This window comes from Nerophis ophidion, linkage group LG22 (genome assembly GCF_033978795.1).
Source record: "Nerophis ophidion isolate RoL-2023_Sa linkage group LG22, RoL_Noph_v1.0, whole genome shotgun sequence".
NCBI lineage: Eukaryota > Metazoa > Chordata > Actinopteri > Syngnathiformes > Syngnathidae > Nerophis > Nerophis ophidion.
In genome coordinates this window covers 23,724,637-23,749,746 of record NC_084632.1, presented here as the reverse complement: position 1 = coordinate 23,749,746, position 25,110 = coordinate 23,724,637, and the positions used below count along the sequence as shown (strand labels likewise).

Below are 25,110 nucleotides of genomic sequence, written 5' to 3'. Positions count from 1 at the left end.
TACATCAGTGTGATTTCATGTTCACAATATGTTGACAGCATATTTACGCTCAGAGTATGTTTAAAGTAAAAGTGCACTTTATTGCGTTACCTTGTTGGAGTTGTAGCGGTCTGTGCAAGACCAAAGATTGTATATTGAGAGAGGGTGATCTACGCATGGTGATGTACAGATGCATGATGTCCTACACAGAGAACATTTACAGTCAGTCATATCATCATCCTTTTGTCAACTAAAAAATACAGATGACATGACCTCGGTGTCGTCAATGGTAGTTACGGTCATGAATGTAACGCCACCTTCACATCAGGAGACCGTGTGTAATCTACCATCTTTTGTGAGTCAAACATAGTGTTTTCCTTTCTCAGACACAAGCAGTGCTCCAACAAGACCTGGACCCAGCAGACAGTTGCAGCGTTGGCCAGGTAGTCGTGGTGGGCGCGTCAGGAGAGGAGGTAATGTCTGACCTTACAACCACATTGTTTATGCAACTGTGGATACCATCCACTAGTGTCTCTGCACAGACATCATTTCCTGTGTACAGATGGTCCTCAGTTCAATTAATTAATGAATTAATCGAGAAGTAATTCACAGCGCTTCACTTTTTCTAAAACAATTTTTGTCACAGCCTTATTCCAATATGTAATAACATTTAATTTTGTCCTCAAAATCCTACAGACATACTCCATAATGATCATTTAAAACCGTAATAGTTAATTTATCAAAAAATATATTGAAATAAAACAATCACATGTACATAAGTTTTCACATGAAATTAGACTTCATGAAATGGTCAATGGAGAACCATAAATTATGTATATAATTGTAATTTTGGTCTGTAAACTCAAGGTTCACCTAAATATAGTAGTCTTTGTGAGTTAGCTTTTTGCACTTCATTATGTCTCCTATGCGTGAGGCAGACTTGCGTAAAAGAAAAGGGACATAAAGTTAGACTTAATGAAGGCTCAGTGGAGAACTCTGCATGCCGGGTCCAAGTCGCCTTAATGCTGTGACCATCATGAAAGATAAATAAGGTATTTTTAAACATGTGAAAGGATTTTTCTACAATGAAATGGACAGTGACAACTAAGCAGCATAATGGTCCTATTATTTAGACTTTGTCTTCCAAATAATCCTACCTGTCTGTTCCTTGCAGCAAGAAGTTGTTGTCTTTTTTATTCATTTTTAAAAGTTCATTTAATTTTGTATTCATTTCTTTATTACTATATTTTATATTAGGGATGCACCGAAATGAAAATTTGTGGCCGAAGCCGAATAAAACTTATACGCTTGGCCGAATACCGAATAATGAATGCAGTTTTTAACAAAAAATTTTATATTGCATAAATAGCCTAGAATAAATATTTAGACATGTTTTTCAAATAAAGTAATTTTTTATTGAATTTTGACAATTTTTTAATATTCCAGTAGCCTTTGCTTTCAAAAAAAGCATAACATTTTTCATTTATATTAGGACTTAAACAAAACATGCATTCCAAAAAAAAAAAAAAAAAAAAGTGCATTAAAGTGGATAAACCCACAACAAATGATTTATTGTCCTTAAGCCACAGTAGATATGCTAATAATGTAAACAGAAGGCTCAAGTAAATCTCAATTAAGTGTGTGCTTATAACCTCTTACACTTATACAGGTAGCCTACACAACAGGCTAATAATGTAAACAGAGGACCCACTAAATCTCAATAAGTGTGTGCTTGTAACCTCATACACTTATACAGGTACACAACATATCCCAACGTCACCGCGTCACTGCACGTTGGTTGATTGCGTCACCGCGTCAAAAAATTGCGTCACACGCCACTATTCGGCCTTGTTCTTAACTCATTCCACCGAAGGCCGAATGTGGCTTTTTTTTGCCATATTCGGCCGAATATATTCAGTTACCGATTAATCGGTGCATCCATATTTTATATGTCCCTCACACTTCATGTTTACAGTGTCAACAAACTTTGTCATTCCAGCACGTGGCACAAGGTACCAGAGGTCCCAGATTTAGCTCAATTTTACGCTGTTATTTTTGTGCCCCGACACGTTATTGTATGTGGTCTGCCGCATTTTTTTTTTTTTTATGGCCCGACGCGTCATTGCATGTGGTCCGGCACATTATTTTTAGTGGCATGTCTCGTCATTGTATGTGGTCCGCCGCATTATTTTGTGTGGCCCATCATGTCATTTATGTGGTCTGCCACCTTGTATAAAGGGTTAACCTCGTCATATATGCGGCCTGCGAAAGGCTCAAAAGTATTTTTTCGATGCGACAGAAAATTGTACTGCATCCACTTAAATTTGTTCTGCACTTTAGTATTATTTGATCACCCAACAAGATTTTCTAAGCATTTTGGGGGAGTTTCAAAATTACTTATCTGCTTGCCACTTTGACTTACGATTTTAAAGCAAGTTATCCATCATTGTGTTAGTAATAAATGTAATAATGAAGAGTTAGTTTCCTGTGTAAAGAGGCTATTTTTTATATTCATATATATTCACTGTTACAAACAGCCCTATAAAGACAGCCATAATTGCGATGTAGCCCTCAATAAGACCTGCTTTAGAAGGTTGTGTGGATTTTCTGAAATTGGTGTCAGATGGGCTAAACACTTGAAATTCAAAATAAAAACTGACATGTAGTGCCATTTGAAAATTCAGAGCTAATACAAGCAAAAAGTTACAATATAACCAACTTTATTTTAAAGCAAATGTAAAGTAACAGAATACATAGTAATGATTCTTACTTAATGAATACTTCTGTTGCATGCTTATTAATTTGCAGACATGTAATGCGCATTATTTACAGCCACTGTAGTAAATGTTTACACCTATAGATCAGGAGTTATGCTGTATTATATTCCAACAGGTCAAGCATTTCCTTCCCGGGGAGTACATGGTAGACGCATCGCCAGATGAAGCTTTGATGAAACAGAACTTCTGTCATTCCTGGGTACCCCTTTCTCTGGTCATTTGTTTTGTTTCTTTATTTCAATGATCCAAATACAAAGGAGATGTGATCAAAGTCCATGTTGAAGTGTTGTGTTATGATAAAAATGTTATTAAAAGTTTTTCAGAAATTATAATGGGAAGGCCAACTTCTTGATGCGGCCTCTAGAGTGTCTTTGGACATTTGATGAAGTTGCTGTTCTGAGCCGAAGGGTTTTCTCTTGTCGTAGCGATAACAGGCCGGTCAGTGTCCATCCTAACGTTGTATGATTTAGCTGCAAAAGACAAATGAGCAATTATGAGAAGAAAAACAATGGTGATGATTTAAGGATTTTTTTTACTGTCTAGGACAGTGATGACATAATGACCAACATTAAACTACAGTAGCGGAGTAGGCCTAAATATTTATTTTTAAAAAGACAGACGTTTTATTTAAAAAGTATATTTAATCATTTTGGCCACTGTAACATTACACGCAGCTTGAACAGTAACAATGTTTGAATATAGGAAAATAAAACACTATTTTAATCAAGTGATTTTTTTTGGCCTACCACCTGATGCTTTGAGAATCACTGACTGGGATAATCTAATATAATTTGTCATTTTAGTAAAACAATGAAAAGCAGTTTAACTGCTTTGTCGTTTGAATGAAACATGACATACGAAATTAAATATATGCAATAAATATCTCATTATGTTAGGGATGTATATCATACAGCATGATTCCGATTCTTGGGGTGATCATTCGGTTCAGAATTTATTCTCATTTCAACATATATTTGGAATAAAATTGTAATAAAACCTTTTCAAAACAGGTTACACATGGTGACGTATGATGTACCGTATTTTTCGGACTATAAGTTGCAGTTTTTTTCATAGTTTGGCCGGGGGTGTGACGTATGTGTGAAATTATTAACACATTACCGCGAAATATCAAATAATAATATTCAGCTCATTCACGTAAGAGACTAGACGTATAAGATTTCATAGGATTTAGCGATTAGGAGTGACAGATTGTTTGGTAAACTTATAGCATGTTCTATATGTTAGTTATTTGAATGACTCTTACCATAATATGTTACGTTAACATACCAGGCATGTTCTCAGTTCATTATTTATGCTTCATATAACGTACACTTATTCAGCCTGTTGTTCACTATTCTTTTTTTATTTTAAATTGCCTTTCAAATGTCTATTCTTGGTGTTGGGTTTTATCAAATAAATTTCCCCCAAAAATGCGACTTATATATGTTTTTTTCCTTCTTTATATTGCATTTTCGGCAAGTGCGACTTATACTCCGAAAAATACGGTATATGCTAAGCGAGTGAGAGCAGAGATGGCCTACAAAACGTGTTTCTAAAAATGTTTTAAATAAATTATATTTTGTATTTATGAATATTATCAAATGATTTCGGGTTAAGAATCATGATTTGAATACAAATTTAAAAAAATCCAGCACCCCTATTAAATATATTGATAATTATATAACATCCTAAGAACAAGTGTTGTCTGCAGTGGACATTTGTGTTTTCTATTTCTTACTGATATTTGTTAAATAAATAAACATGTCCACTGCAGGGAACACTGGTTATCACTTGTAAACAATGTAAAAAAGTCCAAACTTGCAGACTAATAATAATCACAGTACATCTTTTTGGTTTTGAGCTGTACTTGTACTGTAATGGAACTTTGAAGGCAACACATATTGCACTTGGCTTTTTACATGCACCAAGCCACTCCCACCCTGTCTGGCACACCCAAACACACATGGTCCCTATCAGGCGTGTTATAAACCCTCTGAATGACTTTAACACATGTTTTTGTTTTTAGGTAGAACTCACTTCTAGAGAAGACGTAGTATTTGTAGCCCTCTGGTTCTCTGGTAGTCGGTACAGACACGGCAGAGGTGATGGTAGTGGGAAACCCTCGCCAGGACGTCCTGATGTTAATCGTTGGCCCTAAAAGAGACACTGGACACAAATCGGCTTGGTCAAAAACCACATTGCACTCTTTCTAAAGTTTCCCCATAAATGTCGCTGCTGAGGCTCTTTCCGATGTGTTACATCTCACAGGATCACTTTGAGCGGTGACTCATTCTCCCCAGAGAGCAACATGTTGATACACATGAATATGGCCTGCGTGAGCTCACTGTGTGTCCTAGTGCTACGCTCACACCCACTCTTACGCAATTTCACTGCAGACATTAATCGTTTAACAGCTGCCACAAATGGGGAAACATAGGATACCTGTGTCATGTTATTCCTTATTAGAAGTATTTGCAAAAAAATGTAGATAGTTAACCTTTTTGTTCAAATTTGACCTTAACAGGAGATCCCCCTATTCATGTTTACACTGCAAAAAATGCGCATAAACATTAAATTTGAAATTGTTTTAACGTTTTTCAAAGAGTAGATCACCACTTATTTGCGGTTTGGCATATTTTAAGGGTTGAAACATCAAAAATAGGTGTTTTTGGAGCTTTTAAATTTGCCAGCGAGCACACTAGTCTTTTCACTCATCTTTTTACTGGCGTATGCATTGAACTGATCACTGACTGTATGGTGGTTGAGGTAAAAAATCTCATGGTTAGTCAAAGTGGGTGCATGATTAATGCACAAATTTTTTGTGATCAATCTTTAAAATAAATGTCATTGTTAATCAAAGTGTGTACATGGTTAGTGCGTGAATTTTTTGTGATTAATCATCAAAATAAATTGCATTGTTAATCAAAGTGTGTACATGAAAAAATTATTTTAAAAAATGGTGATTATTTACATAAGTTAACTCATTAATTTTGACAACCCTAGTATCCATCCATCCATCTTCTTCCGCTTGTCCGAGGTCAGGTCGTGGGTGCAGCAGCCTAAGCAGGGAAGCCCAGATTTTCCTCTCCCCAGTTACTTCGTCCAGCTCTTCCCGGGGCATCCCGAGGCCTTCCCAGGCCAGTCGGGAGACATAGTCTTCCCAACGTGTCCTGGGTCTTCCCCGTGGCCTCTTACCAGTTGGACGTGCCCTAAACACCTCCCTAGGGAGGCGTTCGGATGGCATCCTGATCTGATTCCTGAACCACCTCATCTGGCTCCTCTCGATGTGGAGGAGCAGCGGCTTTACTTTGAGCTCATCCCGGATGACAGAGCTTCTCACCCTATCTCTAAGGGAGAGCCCCGCCACCCGGTGGAGGAAACTCATTTCGACCGCTTGTACGCGTGATCTTGTTCTTTCAGTCATGACCCAAACCTCATGACCATAAGTGAGGATGGGAACGTAGATCGACCGGTAAATTGAGAGCTTTGCCTTCCGGCTCAGCTCCTTCTTCACCACAACGGATCGATACAGCGTCCGTATTACTGAATACGCTGCATCGATCCGCCTGTCGATTTCATGATCCACTCTTCCCTCACTCGTGAACAAGAGTCCTAGATACTTGAACTCCTCCACTTGGGGCAGGATCTCCTCCCCAACCCGGAGATGGCACTCCACCCTTTTCCGGGCAAGAACCATGGACTCGGACTTGGAGGTGCTGACAACCCTAGTAATGTATTATTAATTGCATCAAATCAATAACTTAGTTAATAGTTGTTTAATATTAACTCAATTTATTAATATGAAAAATAGGCATTTTTTGGGGAGTGCGTCAATCATTCAAAGTTTTTCTCCATTCACATGCAAGACCATAGTGGGGGAGGATATCCCTAAAAAAATATATTTTTATACAGTAGATTGCTGCCTAATCGTAGTTTGAATATAAAAGTATACCGTAGATGTTTTGACCCTTTGGTAAGCTAGTTTAAAGTAATTTTAATATCCAGTATTTGACCGTGATTTGCAGTGCTTCCAGACATAGATACAGTTTTGTACTTATAAAATACATCTTGTCAAAGTGTCTTTTCTAGAAAATGTTAGTGAACTGCACTCTCTGCCTGATTCTTAGTTACAGGTTACCGCTCTTTCCCCCCCTGCACATAGCGCCATCAAATCACTTTCGGTTTAGGGTACCATAAAAAGACAAATTCACAATTTACAGCAGAGACAATACATCTGTAAATAGGCAGGAATCTAGTGTTCATATTTGTAAAGACTGTTCTCTATTGGATTTGTTTTGATTGAGGTGTACCGAATACATTTCTTGTGTTTGTGGCGGCATAGCTGGGTTGGTAGAGTGGCCGTGCCAGCAACTTGAGGGTTGCAGGTTCGATTCCCGCTTCCGCCATCCTAGTTACTGCTGTTGTGTCCTTGGGCAAGACACTTTACCCACCTGCTCCCAGTGCCACCCACACTGGTTTAAATGTTACTTAGATTTTTGGTTTCACTATGTAAAGCGCTTTGAGTCACTTGAGAAAAGCGCTATATAAATATAATTCACTTCACTTCACTTTGTGTAGTTGGGAGATCCGTACCTGCTTGCCGAACCACTCTGCTGCGGATCGTGTATATAGCATATTTTGGTTTCTTCTTACATGATTGACTACTGGCGCCAAACCGATATGAATATTTCTGCACCAATCCACCTGAAAGGTTAATTAACATGACAGATTGAGTTAAAAATGTAGATGTATGTTGCAATAATTAAGTTGTGCTAACAATAACATCTGCAGTAGTTTACCTCTCTTGAAGAAATAGACAGATTCTCTCCTCCTGCGGTGCTCGGGCACAGACAGAGCAGCTGTGACATGACCTCGAAGTCCATCAAAGCCTGTCTCCACAACCTTTGGATAACCTTGGTCTAAATGATCATTTTGAAATCTCCAGTACTGGTTTCCCTGCAAAGCGCATTTAGCTTTAGAATAAAAAAAATTCTCTGTACTATATAGAAGTTTTGTGAAGTCACACAAATTACCTTAAAGATGTACGTTTTGCCATGACAGTTGCAACGGGTGAACGCCGTGTCAATGGGGGACGGGACACCCCATGTCTGTGTGATGCCCCGAGCAGGACCTGGCACCCTGTTTTGGTCCAAAAACCAGAAGTAATGACCTGTGGAGCGTAACATTAGTATAAAGTGTTATTAAAACTACATACAATAGCACATAAGAATTTACCGTGATTAGTCTTCGGATGTAATTTAAGACCGCGTTTGACAATGTTGACAAATATGTAAAATACCCACAAATGAATGGAGGCCTACAGTAAGCCTACAATTATTCATACCTTGGCTAAAGGTTGCTTTAAAAAAGAAAAAACGTTTTTATTGGTAAGTGGGTATATTTTTGGGGGGGATGACAGTGTGCCAAAAATGTTTGATTATTTTAAAACAGAAAATTCGATGACACTAAATACTATCAAATATTTGTTTTATTTTTAAAATTAAAAACCCATTTTTAGATATTTTTTTTTGTAGCGCTTGTTTCCCAAATCGTGTCTTCTCACTATAAGAACAAAAACATAGTCCCCCCCCACCCCCTCCTTTAAACCTAACTAAAGCAGAGTTTAGCAAGTTTTTCTTTATTCTTCTCAAGCTACTTCACCTCCCCTGACGACTTCCAACTCACACTTTAAAAACCAAGATACCACGGTCCTCCAAAGTGTTTCCCACACTTCTCAGGGACATTTTCAAAAAAGGGCTAGAACTGATATTAGAATAAATGTCATAATTCAAACTTTAAAAAAAATGTGTTCTCTAACACATCTAAACTGTGTCGCTATGTTGCACACTTCTATTTACACATTTGTACTGTTTGGACAATTTTGCACAATTTCCTGGCACTGACCTCTGAATACCGCTATTGTGCCGTTCCTTAGTGTTGTGATTGCACTGGCTGGCCGCCCGCTGCACAAGTTTGTGTCATTGCTGTCATCTGAAAATGAGACATTTTAATGAAATCCTCTGGAAAAACAACCGTTTGATTTGTGGGTAGATGGTTCTCAGCATTAAACTTTGTGTGCGAAACAGACACGCAATACAACTCAAAGAGAAACCTGTAAATTATTACATTTCCCAGTCATCCTTTTTATTTGTTTTTTAGAATCTTAGCTATCAAGTTCTTACCTGCTTGGTAGTCTATGGAATTATCCATAGTCTGCACTGCATCCACAGGCTTACTCCCAGGTTTAGGAGTGGGCTTGTCCACAGGGGCTGTAGTTATCTGTGGATTGGAAGATTTCGGCTTGTCCTGAGGTTTAGGTGATTGTGGGACAGTTGGTTTTAGTGGATCAACAGACTGTTCCGGTGCTGTAGAATCTTCTTTCAGTGCCTCTGTGGGCAAGGGACTGGCAGTCGTCATGGCATCAACGTCTGACCCCACTGAAGGAATGCTTGTAGTGGGATTCTGTTGGTCTGAAGGGCCTTTTGTTGGGCTTAAAGTGGTTTTGACGGATAGTGGGACCATTGTCGTCGAGTCAGGGGCGGCGGTCTCAGGACTAGCAGTTGTTGAGGACTCTGTAATGGGTTCTGAAGGCATTGAAGTTGTGATTGCGTTGGAGGCTGTGGATGACTCTTGTGTGGAGTCTGAAGGTACTAAAGTTGAAATTGCTTCTGAGGACTCTTGGGGTGCTGAAGTGGTTGGGGAATCTCGGGAAGGTTCTGGTGTTACTGGAGTTGTGGAAGAGTCTTGTGTAGGTTCTGAAGGTACTAAAGTTGCAATTGCTTCTGAGGACTCTTGGGGTGCTGATGTGGTGGAAGATTCTTGGGAGGATTCTGGTGGTACTGGAGTTGTGGAGGATTCTTGTGAGGGTTCTGGGGGTATTGAAGTTGATAATGCATCAGAGGACTCTTGTGTGGTTTCTAGGGGTGCTGAAGTGGTGGAGTCTTGGGAGGGTTCTGTTGGTACTGGAGTTGTAAAAGACTCTTGGGAGGGTTCTGGTGGTACTGGAGTTGTAGAAGACTCTTGGGAGGGTTCTGGTGGTACTGGGGTTGTGGAAGACTCCTGGGAGGGTTCTGGTGGTACTGGAGTTGTAGAAGACTCTTTGGAGGGTTCTGGTGGTACTGGAGTTGTGGACAAGTCTGGTGGTGCTGGAGTTGTGGACAAGTCTGTTGAGGGTTCTGATGATAAGGGAGTTGTGGAGGAGTCTGGTGAGGGTTCTGGTGGTACTGGAGTTGTGGACGAGTCTTTTGAAGGTTCTGGTGGTACTGGAGTTGTGGACGAGTCTGTTGAAGGTTCTGGTGGTACTGGAGTTGTGGACGAGTCTGGTGAAGGTTCTGGAGTTGTGGACGAGTCTGGTGAGGGTTCTGAAGATGTGGTGGAAAGTAAAGTTGTGACCTCAGGTTTTTCAGAGGCAGCTTCAGTTGGAGCAACAGTCTGTGGCAAGGATGTCGTCTCCTGTGTCACGGTGTTAGCTGTGGGAGAAGGATCGGGTTGGTTTGCTATGGTGGGAGTTGGTTGGCTGGAGACCTGTTCAACCGCTGTGGTGGGTTGCGGAGACAGTGTTCCTGAGTCTGGTAAAGTGGTCGCATCATCTGGAATTGCAGAAACAGGACTTACATTTTAATGACTTGCCCGTCATGGGAGAATCGGTTAATTATAGTGTTTAGGAGCTCCCGTACAGTGGAACTTTAGAAATTGAATGCATTGAATAACTTTTGGTTTAACCAATAATTTCAAGGATTCTAGATGCTGACTAGAAGTCGTTTAGATTAATTATAAATCAATCAATTAATCAATCAAAGTTTGGTAATATAGCCCTAAATCAGAAGTGTCTCGAAGGGCTGCACAAGCCACAACGACATCCTGGGCTCAGATCCCACACACACAGACACTCACACACACCCCTCCCAGGGCGACCGGTGCAATGGACGTCGAGTGGATCTAGTATAATAGATTGCTAGATCCACAATACTGATCATAATTTAAATTGTGATCAAATCAAAATTAAAGTTTCCAATATCCCTTGTCTCTTTACTTAATTACTTATTCATCAGTCTACTTTATCTTTGACTTGAAGGCTGAAATTAACCTGAAATGATTTATGTTGATCCCTTGTGGTCTTTATACACCCCTGAATAGGACAATTTATCATCTAGTATGGCCTCGATGTATTTATCTGGTACTGGTACACTCGGACGTCAACATCATTCCAGGTTACCAGAGACAAATTGGGTTTATTTTCCTTAAAGGACATCAACTGACCGTCTTTGAGATCATCTTGTGGTTTGGATGATGGACTCTCAAGTAGATCTTCGTAATAATCTGTTATGGGAAAATATGCAAGAAATCATACCATTGTGTCCAAATCTACGCCTGGATGAATACCTCCAAATTGCCTAAACAGTACCGGTAATATAAATAATGAAACATCTTTGTTATTACACCTACAGCATGGATGTGTCTTCTCACCCACCGCAGGCTGCATACAGAAAATAATGACCCTTAATTTCATATGTTTCAGCTTTTCTCATGCTAAGACCATTCCAGTGTAGGTCAAAATATGCAAATATTAGTTCCTTAGTCCCTTTTATTACATACAATTGGAATATTTTGGTGAGTATTAGTGACCTTAAAGTGGCTTGTTGCTGTCAAATTTGCGGGACACAGCTAGAATGTTATCAATACCATATAACGATAGTTTTGAAGGCCAAATTTATATAATTTTTTTTTGTCTCTGGTGTTTAGTGTAACATGTTTAGCTATTTATGCTGGCATTAGCCAAAAAGCTCTCTCCCGGTTGCAGTTAGTCCAGCACGCGGCAGCACGACTTTTAACAGGGGCCAGGAAACGCCAGCATGTAACCCCAATTCTTGAGAGTTTGCAATGGCGCCCTTGTTATTTTAGAATTGATTTTAAAACCTTGCTATTTGTTTTTAAAGCTTTACATGGACTGGTACCTCATTATATCCCGGACCTCATCCAAATTTTCACTCGTGTGCGTTCTGAGGTCCGAGAGCCAGCTCCAGCTCGTGGTGCCCAAGACGAGCCTTAAAACCAGGAGAGTCACGGCCTTCTCTGTGGTTGCCCCTAAGCTCTGGAACACTCTGCTCCTCCATGTTCAAACTGCTCTCACAGTGGAGTGTTTTAAGTTTCGTCTTAAGACCCACTTTTATTCTTTGGCTTTTAACACTACTTGAGTTGTGTGATCCTCTGTGTTTTTAAAATTTTGGTTTGTATTTATTCTTTTAATTGGTTTTACCCTTTAAAAATCGTTTTCAATCATATTTATTTTTATATTGGTTTTATATTTATTTATTTTGTTTTTTTTCTTTAGTCATTGGTGGAGCTAAGGATAATATTTGAATATTGTTTTTAATATTGTTGTGCAGCACTTTGTAAACATCCTGTAGTTGTCCAGTGATAAATACACTTTATTCCCTAATGATACATAAACATGAATTGATAATTATTATTTTAAACCTCCATCATCAACCAAATAGATTTCATTTATATTGTTTCTAATAAAATGTTATTCAACTCTACCTTGTGTTGTTGCTGACAAAGCAAATACTATGTAATCATTCTTTTTTTAAGAGACCCATCAATTTGATTTGACTTTTACCTAATATTTAATAATTTTATTGAAGTCATTTGTAGTTAACATTTTAATCTTATTAGTTATCATAAATTTTATATAGTTTCATTTATGTATTATATATCTCCTGTAGTGTTTTCCCAAAACCGATATTTTTTTATTTTTTTTTAACTACCAAAACAGGTGTGTTATCTGTGTTTAAAAGCCGCATATATTATGTGACTGGGCACACTGTTTGTATGAAGGAAAAGCAGACATGACAGCAGGTTGTATAGGACGCTAAAGGCAGCGTCTTTAAGGCACACCACCAATATTGCTGTCCGGGTGGAAATCGTGAGAAATTCGGGAGGATGGTTGTCTTGGGAGATTTTCGGGAGGGGCACTGAAATTCATGAGTTTGGGGAGGGTTAGCAAATATGATTGTAGCGTCCCACAGGGTTCTATTGATTTGTTCTGTTGTGTTACGGTGCGGATGTTCTCCCGAAATGTGTTTGTCATTCTTGTTTGGTGTGGATTCACAGTGTGGCACATATTTGTAACAGTGTTAAAGTTGTTTATATGGCCACCCTCAGTGTGACCTGTATGGCCGTTGACCAAGTATGCCTTGCATTCACTTATGTGTGTTTAAAAGCCGCATATATTATGTGACTGAGCTGGCACGCTGTTTGTATGAAGGAAAAGTGGACATGACGGCAGGTTGTAGAGGACGCTAAAGGCAGCGTCTTTAAGGCACGCCGCCAATATTGCAGTCCGGGTGGAAATCGGGAGAAATTCGGGAGGGGCACTGAAATTCGGTAGTCTCCCGGGAAAATCGGGAGGTCTGGCAAGTATGATTGTAGCGTCCCGGAGGGTTCTGGGTATTTGTTCTGTTGTGTTTATGTTGTGTTACGGTGCGGATGTTCTCCCGAAATGTGTTTGTCATTCTTGTTTGGTGTGGTTCACAGTGTGGCGCATATTTGTAACAGTGTTAAAGTTGTTTATACGGCCACGCTCAGTGTGACCTGTATGGCTGTTGACCAAGTATGCCTTGCACTCACTTGTGTGTGTGGAAAGCAGTAGATATGTGACTGGGCCGGCACATAAAAGCAGTGCCTTTAAGGTTTATTGGCGCTCTGTCCTTCTCCCTACGTCCGTGTACCACTCCGTCCAGCGGCGTTTTAAAAAGTCATAAATTTTACTTTTAGAAACCGATACCTATCATTTCCAATATTACATTTTAAAGCATCGGCAATCTCTGGTCTAAAGAAAAAATTAACTGTTGGCCAGCAAATGGCCCCTGAGCTGCTCTTTGGACACCTCTGGTGTACTGTATTCCTGCTGTCCTATTCTCACATAATGTCCCTGAAGCTGTCCTTTTAAGCCTCCCACGCTATTACAACACTGCTCTCTTGTGTTTCTTGGCCACTCCAGTTGTTGTGTGTCTTGGCCACCTTCTGGTGACCAAACCACAGCTGCATTGTCACAACCTTTTTTTTTTTTTTTTTTAAACATCTTGATAATTGAGTCTGGCTCATATTAATAACAGTTGAGCTCAAGTACACTTTAAGACGTTACCTTCATCGTTTCCCTCGCTGTCTGCTGAAGGCAGCTGTGCTGCTTTAGTCAGACTTGGCACTGTTGGAATATTAATGCGTTAGAGGGATTATCATTGGCATTTTTCCTTCATGTTAAATAATACCTTGAGATTTTTTATCATATACATTATTGCATGAACTACTCGCCCCTGGTGCTGTTACACTGGATGCTCCATTGTTTTCCTCTGTGGCAATCGTTGAGACAGAAAATATGTCAAATGTAGCCCAATTTGGTGGTGTAGATTCCTGCGTGCATCGCATGCCACGTGCTGCTTGACATGCAGGAATACTTTGTCGTGGAGGAGGATTACTACCCTATTTACAGTTGTGGTCAAAAGTTGACATGCACTTGTAAAGAACATAATGTCATGGCTGTCTTGAGTTTCCAATCATTTCTACAATTCTTATTTTTTTGTGATAGTCATTGGAGCGCATAGTTGTTGGTCACTAAAAACATTCATGAAGTTTGGTTCTTTTATGAATTTATTATGGGTCTACTGAAAATGTGACCACATATGCTGAGTCAAAAGTATACATACATGATGCTTCATGGCATGGCCTCTGAACTTCATGTGAGTGATTATGATTGACGACATCTGTTGACTTCTCTTAGCCCATTTAAATAGGCATCGTGTGATGCAGTCATTAGACTCGGTTACAAACGCAACAATGGGAAAGTCAAAGGAACTCGGCACATATCTGAAAAAAGGAATCATTGATTTGAATAAGTCCGGAATTTCACTTGGAGCCATTTCAAAGCAGCTTAAGGTCCCAAGAGCAACTGTGCAGACAATTGTTCGTAAGTATAAAGTGCATGGCACAGTTTTGTCACTGCCACGATCAGGAAGAAAACGCAAGCTATCACCTGCTGATGAGAGCAAATTGGTCAGGATGATCAAGAGTCAACCAAGAACCACCAAAAAGCAGGTCTGCAATCAATTGGAAGCTCCTGGAACACAGGTGTCAGTGTCCACAGTCAAGCGTGTTTTGCATCACCATGGACTGAGAGGCTACCATGCAAGAAGAAAGCCCTTGCTCCAGAAGTGACACCTTAAGGCTCGTCTAAAGTTTGCTGCTGAACACATGGACAAAGATAAGACCTTCTGGAGGAAAGTTCTGTGGTCAGATGAAACAAAAATGGAGCTGTTTGGCCACCATACCCAGCGATATGTTTGGAGAAGAAAAAGTGAGGCATTTAATCCCAAGAACACCATTCCTACCGTCAACCATGGTGGTGGTAGTATTATGCTCTGGGCCTGTTTTGCCGCCGATGAAACCGGTGCTTTACAGAGAGTAAATGGGACAATCAAAAAGAAGGATTACCTCCAAATTTTTCAGGGCGACCTAAAATCATCAGCCCAGAGGTTGGGTCATGGGCGCAGTTGGGTGTTCCAACAGGACAATGACCCCAAACACACGTCAAAAGTGGTAACAGAATGGCTAAATCAGGCTAGAATTAAGGTTTTAGAATGGCCTTCCCAAAGTCCTAACTTAAACATGTGAACAATGCTGAAGAAACAAGTTCATGTCAGAAAAACAACACATTTACCTGAACTGCACCAATTTTGTCAAGAGGAGTGGTCAAAAATTCAACCAGAAGCTTGTGGATGGCTACCAAAAGCGCCTTACTGCAGTGAAACTTGCCAAAGGACATGTAACCGAAATATTAACATTGCTGTATGTATACTTTTGACCCAGCAGATGTGTTCACACTTTCAGTAGACCCATAATAAATTCATAAAAGAACCAAACTTCGTGAATGTTTTTTGTGACCAACAAGTATGTGCTCCAATCACTCTATCACAAAAAAATAAAAGACTTGGAGAAATTGTTGGAAACTCAAGACAGCCATGACATTATGTTCTTTACAGGTGTATGTCAACTTTAGGCCGCGACTATGTGTTCATGCGTGTGATTTGTGTATTTCATGCTCAATCATGCTGAATGTGTTGAATGAAGCTTGCCTTCTTCACATTGGAGCTGGTAATCTTGACAACACTGCTTGTATTTATCGCAATCCGAGTCGCAGCTACACAGTTGGCCTCTCTTGAACGTCTCCCCACATCGACCTCTACAGGAGTTTTCTGCGGCACATAAATGCAACACAACAGTCTTTTAGTGAGTTGCACCAAGTGGATTGTCTTTTATCCATGAGGGACAGTTAACCCTTTCATGCACGTCCGTCCATCCATCTTTTTCTACTGCTTGTCCCTTTCAGCACAGTGGATTGTGTTGTTGTCCCGATACCAATATTTTTGGTACCGATACCAAAGATGTTGTAATGTCAAAAAATATCGACGTAATCATAGTAGTATCGACTAGATGCGTTCCTATATTTGGTATCATTACAGTGGATGTCAGGTGTAGATCCACCAATGGTGTTTGTTTTAATTTTGATGCCCGTGAGCTACGGTGTGTAGTGAAGGATGTTTAGCTATTCCTCGTCCTGCATGGATGATACTTGTAAGAAACTTTATTTATCGCAACGGAGACGAGGATTAGTGATTTAGAAGTAGCTAAAATAGTGCAGACTGGACTTTAAAGCACCTCTTCCTAAGGGCGTTTCAGTGTTATAGCTTCACCTTTATCTTTAGTTTTTAAGCCAAAATGCGTCCGTTCTCCCTTTTCTGTCTACACACTGTGTCTGCTTGTAAGTACTCCGTGATTGTGCGCTGCCGAACATGCTCGTCTGCTCGTAAAACCAGCAATGACACGACGTGACGACAACGGGTTGCGGAGGGGGTGGCGGACCGGTACTTTTCAGAAGCGGTATAGAAGAATAGAATGGACTTTATTGTCATTATATACATATAACAAGATTAAGGACTCCAATAGCGGTAGTGGGAACAAATATAGGATAAAAAATTAATTACACAATAAGTAGTAAAGATAAAACTAAGAATTTAAATGAATACACTACTATCCAATACAAATAATAAGCTATCCTGCACAATATACAGAACAAGACAAGAGTACCGGAGTGACAACAATCAGTGTCGGATATATTACACTCGAAGGGTAATATTGCACGGTAGAGTATTAGGGTAGGATATTGTAAAGGGGTGAATTATTTATTATAAGTTGGAGTTCAACATGGTGACAGCTCTGGGAAAGAAGCTATCTCTGAGCCTGTTTGTTCTGGCTCTGATGCACCTGTAGCGTCTCCCCGATGGTAGCAGGTCGAACAGGTAGAAGCCAGGGTGTGTGTTGTCCCTTGGTGATGTCTTTTGCTCTGCTGAGGCAACGGGAGTTGTGTAAATCCTTCAGGGAGGGGAGGGGCTGCCGATGATTTTTTTTGTGCAGACTTTATGACCCTCTGAATCGACTTTTTGTCTGCTTCAGTGCAGCTGGCGTACCACACCGTACCAGATATGATTCATTAGTATCGCTGTACTATATACTAAAACCGGTATACAGTACAACTCTAGGGGATTGTTATTCAAAAGCTGTTTCCTACGGTCTATGCAAAGTCGGTCGGGTATGACACTGTCTTCAGTTCAAACCTTGGGAGACTGATTGATTGATTGAAAGATTGAAACTTTTATCAGTAGATTGCACAGTACAGTACATATTCCGTACAATTGACCACTAAATGGTAACACCCGAATAAGTTTTTCAACTTGTTAAAGTCGAGGTCCATGTTAATCAATTCATGGCAATGTTATTGCAGCAAATTCCTAAAAATATTCCAGTGCTCCTGTTGTATAGAGAAACTCGGTCCATTAGCGGGTCCTTCCATGTCCATTATAACCTTGCAAGCAAACCTAGAGCACTGTGGTCCAAACTTCGGATTGATTTACGTAACTGAGGCGTTCCTCAAGTCCTCTCCTTTTTGGCACTTATTTTTTGAAATGTAACTGAAGCGTTGCAGTAGCTTGTTTACTTCAGATGCAGTCAGTAGTCATTTCTTTAATTTACGTTAGTGGTGTTCCTCAAGGTTCCATTTTAGTTCCTCTTTTTTTTTTTTTTTTCATCATTTGGGTCATCAACTTCCTTTTTGCAGCAGATTCTTAAAAACACTTGAGTGCTGTCATAGAGATTACTTCAAAACAAACCACATAACTGTGATTCTGACCCCCCAAAAATTGGCCAAAATTAAATGTCTTTAGTAGAAAATGCTAGTTTTTTGGAATATACCAAAAAAAAACTAATAGTGAAGGGAGAAGCCTGGCCCCCGGTCCTTAGCTTTCTGGAAATGTGGTCCCCAAAAGAATTTAGTTGATCATCCATGCTGTAGTTTCTTAATATACACTGCCATCCATTGGTCAATACTACTCAAAAACAAGATAGCCGACGGACGTGCCTAGCTAGGGAGGAAGATTATTAGGAGACTCTTTCAGGTGTACAAAATAGAGGCACATGAAGTAAATGGGTTATACTCCTATAGCGCTTTTCTACCTTAAAGGTACTCAAAGCGCTTTGACACTACTTCCACATTCACACACACACTCATGGCAGGAGCTGCCATGCAAGGCCCTAACTACTACCCATCAGGAGAAAGGGGGAAGCGTCTTGCTCAAGGACACAACGGACGTGACAAGGTTGGGAGAAGGTGGGGATTGAACCAGGCACCCTCAGGTTGCTGGCACGTCCACTCTCCTAACCGTGCCAGGCTGCCCCAACAAGTAAGAAGCATTATTCATTTTGTGATCAGAGGAAATTGTGCATGTCCACTGAATTGGACATCTGGCTAAATGTTCACTACAATTTATATTATTGCTGCTTGTAAATGTAATGTTTCTATTAGATTGTAGTGTGATTTTTATGGTTATCCTCTTTTAAAAAAAACCTTTCAAGCCATGAAACTTTTACAATACATTTTGACAATGTTAATGATGAATTTTATGTACAATTTACTTTATTTCTGCCATCTCAACATGCTAGAGGAGAGAAGGAATCTAGACAATTGAGATGTGATTAAAAAAAAATAATAATGATAAAACGTACTGCACAGCAACTAGAGGCGATATTGGACCAATATCAGCAAAAAAAACTGATATGGTAGCAGATTAATATCGGTATCAGCCAACACTCGAGGCTCCCACAGCGGTATCATCCATCCATTTTCTACCGCTTGTCTCTTTCGTGGTCGCGGGGGGTGCTGGAGCCTATCTCAGCTGCATTCGGGCAGAAGGCGGCGTACACCCTGGACAAGTCGCCACCTCATCACTGGGCCAACACAGACAGACAACATTCACACTCACATTCACACACTAGGGCCAATTTAGTGTTGCCAATCAACCTATCCCCGGGTGTATGGAAGCTGGAGTACCCGGAGGGAACCCACGCAGTCACGGGGAGATCCCGAGCCCGGGATTGAACTAAGTACTACTTGGGCTCTTCGTATTGTGAGGCACATGCAGTAACCCCTGTGTCACCGTGCTGCCCAAGTGGTATCGTATCGGAAGTAAAATAATTGAATCGGATCACCCCTAATCCAGTAGCTACATCCATACAAATTTAATAATATTGGAATATTATTGTTGAAAACATATTTCTTAATATATATTTTGTATTTTTTTTTCCCCCTAAAAAATATTTGATAAGTAAAACCTTGAAACGCATGTTGTCCAATGTCCATCCTTGTGCACAGGGCTCCAAAATCCTGAATAATGTATGATTGTTAAGAGAGAAAAAAAGGAACATTTTGTGCAGAAAATTAAAACAGTTGGGGGAAATCCTAATTTGTGCATGAAAAGGTAAAGGTAATTACGCGCTCTCATTGGACACTTCATTATATACACAAGTAGGAATATCATATTATTATTAGCGTAAAAGTGGTATGTATTGTAAATGAGTAGTTTTTTCCTATTGTGCACCTATAGTATTTCCATCAATCCATCCATTTTCCCTGCTTATTCCCTTTTGGGGTCGCGGGGGGCGCTGGTGCCTATCTCAGCTACAATCGGGCGGAAGGCGGTGTACATCCTGGACAAGTCGCCATCTCCTCGCAGGGCCAACACAGATAGACAGACAACATTCACACTCACATTCACACACTAGGGCCAATTTAGCGTTGCCAATCAACCTATCCCCAGGTGCATGTCTTTGGAAGTGGGAGGAAGCCGGAGTACCCGGAGGGAACCCACGCATTCACGGGGAGAACATGTAAACTCCACACAAAGATCCCGAGCCCGGGATTGAACCCAGGACTACTCAGGACCTTCGTATTGTGAGGAAGACGCACTAACCCTTCTTCCACCGTGAAGCCCCCCTATAGTATTTGTCATTTCCATTTAAATTTAAAAATACATTTAATTTTACATATTTTATTTGTATTGTACTTTGCTCCGATTAAAAATGTATTACTTAGCAACAACATATGTTTATAATATTGTTTATGTATTTCCCAAAGGAGTTAATACATAAATGAAACCCATTTTGAGACTTGTACCAATGTTTTCCTATTTTGACAGAACATCTGACCCTGCTTAAACAATTTTCTTATTTTGTTTCTCGATTCAACTTCTATTACAAGAACACATTACAATATTTAAAGAATAAAGTCAATTTTTTTACAAGGAAAAAGTACATTTAGTACTTTTTGTAATGTAATATTACTAGAAAATCGATAGTGTCCGCCCTGAAATCGGTAGGTTGTGAGTTCAAAACCCTGGCCGAGTCATACCAAAGACTATTAAAATGGGACCCATTACCTCCCTGCTTGGCACTCAGCATTAAGGATTGGAATTGGGGGCTAAATTACCAAAAATGATTCCCAGGTGCGGCCACCGCCGCTGCTCACTACTCCCCTCACCTCCCAGGGGGTGATCAAGGGTGATGGGTCAAATGCAGAGAATAATTTTGCCACACCTAGTGTGTGCACGACTATCAATGGTACTTTTACTTAACTTAAGTACTAGTAATATAACTCTAAAAAAGTGAGTACATCTATTTCAAGAAAAATACATGATATTTTACATAGGATTATTTTAACAGATTGAAATTACAAATTTTGGTAACACTGTGGTATGGGGAACATGGTTAGTGTTCGCCCTGAGGCATCAAGGGTTGGAATTGGGAGTTAAATCACCAAAAATGATTTCCATCCCCTCACCTCCCAGGAGGTGATCAAAGGTGATGGGTCAAATGCAGAGAATAATTTCGCCACACCTGGTGTGTATGTGACTATCAGTGGTACTTTAATTGTAATATTATATTCACCATTAATTAGTTGCTTATTAACATGCAAATTAGTAACATTGTGGCTCTTAAATAGTAAATTTTAACTTTATTCTGCATGGCCTTATTATACAACAACCCTAAGTAAATAACTCTAAATTAAGTCTTTGTTACTTACAATATGTTTCCCTAGTGTCCAAATAACTCTTCATTAAGTCTTTGTTACGTAGAATATGTTACCCACTCTAAAGTGTTACCCAAATGGAATATTAGATCAGGGTTAAAACATGTTTGACGTTACATTTTTTTTTGTTTATATCACAAGAAAAAGTAGAAATTTTACGTGAATCAGGTCGAAAATGAAGACGATGCCAGTGTACCTACAGTGGGGCAAAAAAGTATTTAGTCAGCCACCGATTGTGCAAGTTCTCCCACTTTAAATGATGACGGAGGTCTGTAATTTTCATCATTGGTACACTTCAACTGTGAGAGACAGAATGTGAAAAAAAATCTAGGAATTTTAAAGAATTTATTTGTAAATTATGGTGGAAAATAAGTATTTGGTCAACCATTTAAAGCTCTCACTGATGGAAGGAGGTTTTGGCTCAAAATCTCACGATACATGGCCCCATTCGTTCTTTCCTTAACACGGATCAATCGTCCTGTCCCCTTAGCAGAAAAACAGCCCCAAAGCATGATGTTTCCACACCCATGCTTCACAGTAGGTAGGGTGTTCTTGGGATGCAACTCAGTATTCTTTTTCCTCCAAACACGACGAGTTGAGTTTATACCAAGAAGTTCTATTTTGGTTTTATCTGACCACATGACATTCTCCCAATCCTCTGCTGTATCATCCATGTATCCATTTTGGTATAAACTCAACTCGTCGTGTTTGGAGGAAGAAGAATACTGAGTTGCATTCCAAGAACACCATACCTACTGTTAAGCATGGGGGTGGAAACATCATGCTTTGGGGCTGTTTTTCTGCTAAGGGGACAGGACGATTGATCCGTGTTAAAAAAAAAGAAAAAATGGGGCCATGTATCGTGAGATTTTGAGCCAAAACCTCCTTCCATCAGTGAGAGCTTTGAATGGTTGACCAAATACTTATTTTCCACCATAAATTACAAATAAATTCTTTAAAATTCCTACAATGTGAATTCCTGGATTTTTTTTTTCACATTCTGTCTCTCACAGTTGAAGTGTACCTATGATGAAAATTACAGACCTCTGTCATCATTTTAAGTGGGAGAACTTGCACAATCGGTGGCTGACTAAATACTTTTTTGCCCCACTGTATATTCTAACCATCCATCCATTTTCTACAGCTTGTCCCTCAGTAAGTTTGTATTCATTGTTTAAACTGGGGGTCAAATTCTGCATACTAACAGCAACAATATGTAATAATTGCCGTTCAAAATCACAGAGATTGGGTATAAAAAAATAAATAAATAAATCCTCACTTGTGGTGCACTGAGCTTCAAAGTCGAGGCAGCATTCTCCGTAGGCCAAGCAGCTGAAGTCACACTGGCACATGTAACCTCTGTAGTACTCCACGCCGCATCGTCCTCTGCAGCTGCCTGTGGAACAGAGAGACGACTTTAAATTTCAGGACATCCAAAAGTTTTGTCTAGTAAATAATTGTTACCAAGGTAAACACAAATGAGGTCAAACACACACACTACTAATGACATGTTTGCTCCCTGCAAAGTCCTCTTAAAAGGCATCATCATTATTTATATTCTAATCAACACGATACTCACTTTGACCATCACTAGGAGTCAAGACACAAGCCAGCAGAATGAAAGAGCAAAGGGGAGTTAAAGACATCTTCTTGTTGACCTGAAATGTGAAATCATCACATCAGCGTCTGTTTTGATTTCAGTGGGGAACAAATAAGACCTACCATGGGTGGGCACTCTGTGGTAGTTCTGCTCAACTTTGGACTCCTGCTTGCTTTTAAAGGCTGAAAGAGGGCCGGCTAACGTGCTCATAATTGGCGCATCCGGTCCATATTGAAGGGGGGGGGGGCTGATGTCACGGGCTGGAAGCACACCAGCACACGTCCGTGCCAGGCGCTGCTTCAGAAACTTTTTTAAGTACAAACTGTGCAAACTTTTTCCACAGAGGGACGTGTACTGAAAAGTCAATGGATGTTGCTTGGAGTTACTTTTTTTTTGTAAAAAAAAAAAAAAAAAGTTATCTAGCTGTATATCCTAATGCAGTGTTTTTCTACTTTTTTTGAGCCAAGGCACATTTTTTTGTGTTGGAAAAAATCCGGAGGCACACCAACCAGCAGAAATCATTAAAAACAACTCAGTTGACAATAAAAAGTTGTTGTCGCAATTGTTGGATATGACTTTAAACCAGTGGTTCTTAACCTGGGTTCGATCGAACCCTAGGGGTTCCATGAGTCGGCCTCAAGGGTTCGGCAGAGGTCAATACACACCCGACTCATCGTCTCAATAAAAACTTCTCCCTATCGGCGTATTACGGATACGGCAACAGCAGAAGTCACACTGATCTGCAGGTGTGTAATTTGTTGTGAGTTTATGCAGTCTAGTGTGAGTTTAGTGTCGGTTTTGTTCTTTGAACAAGGTGATGTTCATGCACGGTTCATTTTGTGCACCAGTAAAAAAACATGATAACACTTTAGTATGGGGGACATTTTCACCATTGATTAGTTTCTTATTAACATAAAAATTAGTAACATATTGGTTCTTAACTAGTCATTATTAAGTAATTATTAATGCCTTATTCGGCGTGGCCTCATTATAACCCTAACCCTCTAACCCTAACCCTAAACAAATAACTCCAAATGAAGTCTTTGTTACGTAGAATATGTTCCCCTAGTGTCCAAAAACCTCTAAATTAAGTCTTTGTTACTTAGAATATGTTCTCCATACTAAAGTGTTACCAAAAACACATATCTTTGTCTTGAATGTGAATTTTTTATTTTTTTCACTAAGAAGGGTTCAGTGAATGTGCGTATGAAACTAACAGGGTTCGGTACCTCCAATAAGGTAAAGAACCACTGCTTTAAACCATAACCAAGCATGCATCACTATAGCTCTTGTCTCAAAGTAGGTGTACTGTCACCACCTGTCACATCACGCCCTGACTTATTTGGAGATGTTTGCTGTTTTCCTGTATGTAATGTTTTAGTTTTTGTCTTGAACTCCTGTTTTGGTGGATTTTTCTCTTTTTTAGGTATTTTCCTGTAGCAGTTTTATGTCTTCCTTTGAGCGATGTTTCCTGCATCTTCTTTGATTTAGCAATCAAGAATATTTCAGTTGTTTTTATCCTTCTTTGTGGGGACATTTTGTTGATTGTCATGTCATGTTCAGATGTACATTGTGGACACCGTCTTTGCTCCACAGTAAGTCTTTGCTGTCGTCCAGCATTCTGTTTTTGTTGACTTTGTAGCCACTTCAGTTTTAGTTTGGGTCTGCATAGCCTTCCTTAGGCTTCAATGTCTTTTCTTAGGGGCACTCACCTTTTGTTTATTTTTGGTTTAAGCATTACACACATTTTTACCTGCACATGCTGTTTCCGACATCTACAAAGCAATTAGCTACCGGCTGCCACCTACTAGTATGAAAGAGTATTACACGGTTACTAAGCACCGACACTCAACACATAATTTGCAGACTATAACTACTGGTTTCCAAAAAATATTTTTAACCCTAATAGGTGAAATTACATAATCTCCCACGGCACACCAGACTGTATCTCACGGCACACTAGTTTGCCACGGCATAGTGGTTGAAAAACACAGTCCTAATGTTGTCATGCCGACTTTATTTAAAAAATGTTTTTGTTTTTTTCTTATTTTCCCATGTTTGCCCTTATTCTATTTCTTCAATAACCAAACAAATACATACAATACAGGGCAAAAGTCTGGACGCACATTCTCATTCAATGTGTTTTCTTTATTTTCATGACTATTTACATTGTAGATTGTCACTGAAGGCATCAAAACTGTGAATGAACACATGTGGAGTTATGTACTTAACAAAAAAAGGTGAAATAACAGAAAACATGTTTTATATTCTAGTTACTTCAA

General features: G+C 39.7%; 2 protein-coding genes across 7 annotated transcripts in view; one reads left to right on the top strand and one right to left on the bottom strand.

Annotated features, from left to right (window-relative positions):
- Positions 1–3,088, top strand: part of tprb (translocated promoter region b, nuclear basket protein) — a 56,670-nt gene extending 53,582 nt beyond the window's left edge. Inside the window, exons 50-51 of the mRNA XM_061883556.1 lie at positions 366–452; positions 2,872–3,088. Of these exons, the coding sequence (XP_061739540.1) occupies positions 366–452; positions 2,872–2,921 (137 nt within the window). The 3' untranslated portion in view covers positions 2,922–3,088. The remainder of the gene's footprint in view (positions 1–365; positions 453–2,871) is intronic.
- On the bottom strand, positions 2,683–23,027 carry prg4b (proteoglycan 4b). Of its 6 annotated transcripts, XM_061883557.1 has the most exons (14): positions 22,951–23,027; positions 22,808–22,886; positions 22,508–22,624; positions 15,887–16,006; positions 14,027–14,107; positions 13,903–13,962; positions 11,016–11,075; positions 8,939–10,345; positions 8,661–8,747; positions 7,790–7,926; positions 7,556–7,712; positions 7,350–7,460; positions 4,794–4,922; positions 2,683–3,226 (listed from the first exon to the last, which is right to left on the bottom strand). In XM_061883557.1, the coding sequence occupies exons 1-14, from the start codon at positions 22,951–22,953 to the stop codon at positions 3,117–3,119; spliced, it is 2,658 nt and encodes an 885-aa protein (XP_061739541.1). In that variant the 5' UTR covers positions 22,954–23,027; the 3' UTR covers positions 2,683–3,116. The 6 variants fall into 6 exon arrangements, with proteins under 6 accessions (XP_061739541.1, XP_061739542.1, XP_061739543.1 ...); XM_061883558.1 differs by lacking the exon at positions 11,016–11,075; XM_061883559.1 differs by lacking the exon at positions 14,027–14,107.
- Between the last annotated feature and the right edge of the window lie 2,083 nt (positions 23,028–25,110).

Coding starts and splice junctions, on each gene's coding strand:
- prg4b (XM_061883557.1), bottom strand. Junction 14,108..15,886: donor CCAGCTCCAATGTGAAGAAG/GCAAGCTTCATT, acceptor CGATTGCCACAG/AGGAAAACAATGGAGCATCC. Junction 4,923..7,349: donor CAGAGTGGTTCGGCAAGCAG/GTACGGATCTCC, acceptor ATTTGTGTCCAG/TGTCTCTTTTAGGGCCAACG.